The sequence below is a fragment of the Vicugna pacos genome, chromosome 29 (assembly GCF_048564905.1).
Source record: "Vicugna pacos chromosome 29, VicPac4, whole genome shotgun sequence".
NCBI lineage: Eukaryota > Metazoa > Chordata > Mammalia > Artiodactyla > Camelidae > Vicugna > Vicugna pacos.
Window position 1 is genome coordinate 25067915 of NC_133015.1, and position 6000 is coordinate 25073914.

General features: G+C 48.2%; 1 protein-coding gene across 1 annotated transcript in view; it reads left to right on the plus strand.

The window, feature by feature from the left end:
* The window catches only part of ST18 (ST18 C2H2C-type zinc finger transcription factor), a 47557-nt gene extending 43452 nt beyond the window's left edge, over positions 1–4105 (plus strand). The window contains exons 16-17 of the mRNA XM_072951677.1: positions 1439–1582; positions 3764–4105. Coding sequence (XP_072807778.1) covers positions 1439–1582; positions 3764–3904 — 285 coding nt within the window. The 3' untranslated portion in view covers positions 3905–4105. The remainder of the gene's footprint in view (positions 1–1438; positions 1583–3763) is intronic.
* Positions 4106–6000: the final 1895 nt, after the last annotated feature.

Consider the following 6000-nt stretch of genomic DNA (forward strand, 5'->3'; position numbering starts at 1 on the left):
AGAGCAACTTTTTAATTTAATTTTCTTAGAACACCCCTGAATGAGTCAGTGTTTGACAGAAACAGATCTTTTCCCAGACTTTCATGAGAGATTGTTTCCTGAAAAGCCAAGCAATCTCTCAGTTCTGCATCCCCCTGTATAATGTCTGCCCCACCCCCTGACTACATTTACCCACACGGAAATTAAAGGTTCAGCCCCGGACCTTTAAAAACACTAATAATGAGTCTATTCAACAAACCCAAAGGGAAAGAATAGTGAGATGAAGTTAGGGTGCGGTGTCTTCCTCCCCTTCTCCTGAAACGTGGGCATGTGGACCACCTGTTACTGACTCTCAGACACCCTCCCTCACAGCAGCTGTGAGTCCATCTGAAAAACAGGCCTCAATGTGACCAGCATTGTGACCTCCCACATACAGCGGCCAGGACTCCGAAAAGGGCTTCATGCCTTGGTATGCAAATCATTGAAACGCGTCCTGCAAACCATTAGTGGAGAAAGCGAAGATCTCTGCCCTCCTGGAGCTTGAAGTCTAGAAGGGGAGGCAGACAATAACCAAAAAAGAAAAATCATAAATGATGAATTGCATCGTCTGGGAGAAGGGGCCGGGAGAAGCAGTCAGGTTTCCCCAGGAGACAGGACAGCCCGGCTCAGCTTTGGGAGAAGGAGGCATTTGGCGGAGACCTGAAGAACTGAGGGGGTGAGCAAACAGGCTGGGGGAAGAGTGTTGTGAACAGTAACACCGGCCACTGCCAGACCCCTCAACCCTGAGAAGGCCCAGGGTTGGCAGGTGTGTAGTTGGGGGGGACGAGCCCCAGGTAACCCGTGGGGCCCCCCAAGCCACTTTTCAGATGTTGGGTTTTGTAGTGAATGAACGCAAAGCCATTGTGGGGTTTAGAGACACAGGTGAACAGAATCCCATATGACCCACAATCTGCCTGACGTTTTAAGAGACTTGTGTTGGTAAGTGTGTTGAAGCCGGGGAGGGAGACTGGGGGACACAGCCGGATGCAGGGATGCCCCTGAGAAGGGGGCACAGTCCAAGTGGGGACAGTCCCCACTCTGGGCCTTTGGAAGGAGGAGCCGGTGGCTGTGAGTGTGAGAGAAAGAGCGTAAGGCCGCCTCCCAGGCCTGGACAGCAGGCAGGTCGCCATCAGCTGGAAAGGAGAGGACCACGTAGGGAGTGGGTGCAGGAAACAGCGGGGGTTTGCCCTTGAACGGGCAGAGCTCGAGATGTCCATCTCCAGCCTCATGGAGACGTGGACCTGTCATCCCAGGGGACATCTGGGCTCCAGACACACTCGGGGATGCTCCGTATCCCCAGAGCGATGGGGCTGGGGGGCGGGGAGAGGCTGCAGCCTGGTTGGGGGAGGCTGCCGTCTGCAGCTGATGCCTCGTGCTTCCCAGCTTCGCCGCTCCTATTCCCAAGTTATTTCCCTTTCAGATCACGTCAATGGAGAGCAACCTGAAGACGATAGAGGAGGAGAACAGACTGATAGAGCAGAGCAACGAGAGCCTGCTGCAGGAGCTGGCGGGGCTGAGCCGGGCCCTCATCTCCAGCCTCGCCGACATCCAGCTCCCGCAGATGGTGAGTCCCACCCCCCGGCTTCCCAGTCCTCCCAGTGTCGGCGAGCTGTCACCCATGGGCCAGGGCGGGAGTGTCGGCTCTGGGGGGGCCATCCACTGTCCCAGCCGCCGCCCACTTCGTCACGTCGATTTGCAGTCACTTCCCTGGGAACGTGACAGATACGTGCGTTTACACTGCATGACGCCCAAGTGCTTTTGATGCCGCGGGAGTCATTTAAAGATGAAGGTTTATTTGAAACTTGTCTCATAAGGGGATACGAAAATTGGAAGCCAAAGTTCCCACTCTAAAGACTGGTTTCCAAAGAGAAAACTTGCTGACATGGCTTACAAAATCTGAGACCCAGCCATTCACCTTATCCACCCAACTCAAGAACTGTGAAAACACCATTCAACTTGGTGGTTCCTTCATCCTAAGTGTGAAGAACTTACCAAAGGTCTCTTCATATGGAATAAAAAGCATAAAAGTGAGAAAGGTATCCTGTTTCCAAAAGCTGAACACATATGTGAGGCATTGAGATTATTTAAAATTCATAGAAAATTAGTTTCTTTTCCATTTTCACAAATATAATAAACATTTGGAAGATGGGCTGCCTGCTGAATGCTTTTAATTTCCTCAGTGCATACGTTTTTAGAACAAGTTTTCTAAAGCTGCAAATTTGATATACAGGATGGTTTAAACAAGCAGCAATTTAATAAAGAAATGTGGCTGGTTTTCCTGAAAGCAACAAATCTCAATTTACCCAACTTGCCAGCACGGAGCGCCCACCTTGACATATTCCAAATATGTCTCTTGACAAGTAAAAAACATCAATAATTTTTTAAATAATGTAATAAAAAAGCAAAAGGAAAATAAACTGTCACTTTATGGCCAATAGTAAGGTAATTATTGGATGTTACTGTAATGTTATTTCTTAACGTTTGTCTAACTCTTACTTGACATTTGGATTCTGTAACACTTTTCTCGACGGTGCTGTGAGAACCATTAACCGTAGGAGATAAGCCGTACTTTGCATAGTTCTGTACACGGCACGCTCGTGGTGATCTGGGGGCTGACCACACTGACCATTCACAGTTCATCCGAGCACCGGTCTCCTATCCTATGGGTGACAAACTCGAGGCTCAGAGACCTACGTGATTTAACCGAGGTTCCAAAGCCAGCGCGAGCGAGGTGACCTGGCTTTGCAGCGTGGCCCCTTTTTCTCTGCCACCTGCGTCCTCGGCCGGCTAGAAACTCATGAAACTACAGCAGAAACGACACAGGGACAGAAGTCAGGGTCAGACGGTGCTGAGAGATCAGTGCCTCGCTGAGCACCACACAGTCAGCTTCACGCTGAGAAAGCCAGCGGTAACAGTGGTGTTACTGCTCCTTAGTGTTCAGACCTCTTACAAGTCCTGTCTTCCAAGCCTCTTGAGAGGTCAGGGTGGCACGGCTGCAAAAAGCTGGGGAACGCACCCAAAAGTGGCTGAGCGGCGCTCCCTCCCCGCCCCTCAGTCCCTCATACTCTTGTGCAGTGTCCACATCTGCCCCACATCTGGGGCTGTTCTTTGAAGTCCCACGTTAGGCAAAGGAGATACCAGCGCACACACAAAGAATCAGAGGCGAACAGACCCTGACATTGTGAATCCAACATTCCACCCAGAAAGACAGAGAGGTTTTAAAATAAATAAATGAATAAGCCTATGACTGTGACCCTCAGGGGAAGACGGACAAAAGGAGGAAATGAGGACACACTCCCACTAGGCAGCTGGTGAGTGAGCAACTTGTCCCACCGAGAATTCCTTAAATTCCAGCCCAGAGCTGCCAGTGGGAACTTCTGGCGCCTGCAAAGCCTTCCTCCCCACCCCGCCCACACTCACCTCCCGCAAGAAGTGTCTCCGTGCTGCGCACCGCACATCGGGCTGAGCCTCCCTGTCAGGATTCGCGGTGCAGCTGTGAGTGGCCCAGCCCAGCAGCCAGACGTCCACCTGCTGTGGCTGCAAACTGACCACAGAACGGGAGCATTTGGGCACACTAACCCCATTAACCAAGTGAAGAGGGAGCAGCACCCACTTAGTCTCTGCATCTCCCCAGATACCTGCATTCCTCCCAGATGCCAGGGTCACATGCTCTCCCGTGCCCGTGGTCCCCGTTCCCCACAGCCTGGATCACGTGACATGTGCAATGTGTCTTGTCCCCATTTAGGGGCCCATCAGTGAGCAGAATTTCGAGGCCTACGTCAACACGCTCACAGACATGTACAGCAATCTGGAGCGGGACCATTCCCCGGAGTGCAAGGCTCTGCTGGAGAGCATCAAACAGGCGGTCAGAGGCATCCACGTGTAGGAAGGACCACGCACTGAGGGCAGGGGCTCGCCCCCGCAGCCACGCCGCCGGATGTGACCGGGGCTCGCCGCTGAGGCGGGCAGGTGCCGCCCTGCGTTTACAACTGCACCATTGCACTAATTCTCCCCCAGCTGACATGAAAAGGAAAAAAAATCTATGATAGACTCTTTGGATTAAACGCAATGCAGTCAAATATTAGATCTTATTTATTTTCGTATGTTTTTCTTTTGTTTCTTCATTGCACTCTCTCTGGGTTTTTTTTTTTTGTAAAGTATATGTAAAATAAATGTGACATTTTTATATTTTATTTATTTCTAATCAAAGAGTTTTTTTATCTTTAACTGCATTTTGAAGTCTGCCGTATTTTTACAAGTGTGTTTATTAATTTATTTTCCAATAGAATTTAAATAGAAATACTATTGTCAAATCACATATCTTGCTGGGTTTAAATGAAAGATGGAAAAGTATGAAGGAAATCCTTGTCTAAGGACTGCACTAGGGTCCAGTTTGATTTTTATTGCACACTTCTGCCCCCTCCCCCCTCACTGGCTTCGTATTTATAAATGCGCTTGGGTAAGGTGCACACAAGGTAAAGGACACCCACTGGTGGGGTGTGCGCCCTCACAGAAGCACAGGAGCCTGGAAATCAGCCGGTTCTGAATTTGTCAGCAATAATTAAATAGAGCAATCAGCAAAGGATTCGACTTGGCTGTGGAGTTTCAGTTAAAATGAATTATTTATTTGGAACGTTTTAAAGGAGCAAGGCTTTTAGTGACGCAGATTTGTCTATTTGTTTTTCAAGTTAAATCAGATAGTTGGCAACTCTTACCCCAAGACAAGAAGGAAGACTTGATGTGACCGGCCAGGCTTTCCTGCCCCACGTTGGCACAACGCACAAGGGGTGATGACGTAGGTTTGTACTTGGCAAATGCAGACGCATCCAAATGGAAAACCGTGTAGATACCAAATCCCCTGAAATAGCATTTATCTTACTGGATTGACTGGAAAGGAATGGAAAAAAATAGTCACACATGCAAAAATGTTACCTGGATCTCAGTCGTTGCTTTGAGCGCTGGCGACGCTGTCTCAGCCTCCCTCAACAACCAGGCAGCATCCAAGTTGGTAGAAGTCTTTCTGCGGGGCTACACGTGCTGCACAGTACACACACGCACGCCCACAGGCACACCCCCACACACACTCACCGACTCGACGTTGAGCCCGCGACCTTGAATTTCCGGATGGATCAGAGTTCAGTAGTTGCTATCGTAAAGGCAATGTCTATTTCAGGGATTGTAAAGTAGTTAAGCATTGTTTCAGAAGTTTTTTTATATTTATTTTTTTTAAGAAAAAGGTATAGACAACCAGCTCAACTGCCTTTCTGCTGTGCACACACACCTGGTGTGCGACGTGCCTCCGTGTAAATGGGCTTGATTTCTGTGCTGTGACAAAGTGCTTATTTTTCCTCGCCTCACGGACGTGTGCACTGAATGCAGTGGCACTCACAGGCTTGATGTGTTCCGCTGTAGTTACTGCTACTGCACAGAGTGAAGTACCGCGGACAGCGACCGCTCCCCTGACACTGCAGTCACTGTTCGTGCCACGTGGGGCTGATCTTCGGTTTGGGGTTCATTTGAATCCTCGACTCCTAGTCTAGTGAAAATGAGATGTCTGTTCTTAGGTAGGAACGGTGTTTATTTAAAAATCAACTTAAAAAAAAAGAGCTACCATATGTGCTGTCTATTATAAATAAGACACCAAACGAGATTTTCTATTAAAGTTATGTACTTGCAGACATTTTACTATACGATACTTGATAGTTGCATACAAATGAGTTCACTTATTACAAAGACGAAAGTTTAATTTGCTAAATATTTTAACAAGTTTGTTATATATTTTATTTAATTTAAAAGAAATCTCTTACCAACCATAACTTACTCTGACTTCAGGTTAATTGGTTCGTGTTTGCCTAGTTCGGACAGGATGCTTTGTGATGTGTGTTTGTATTTATTTGCCTCCTTTGTACTGGCGTGTTCTGTAATGTGCACTGAAACTTCTTTCCTTTCAACTATGTTAATGATCGATACTGTAAATCGGGT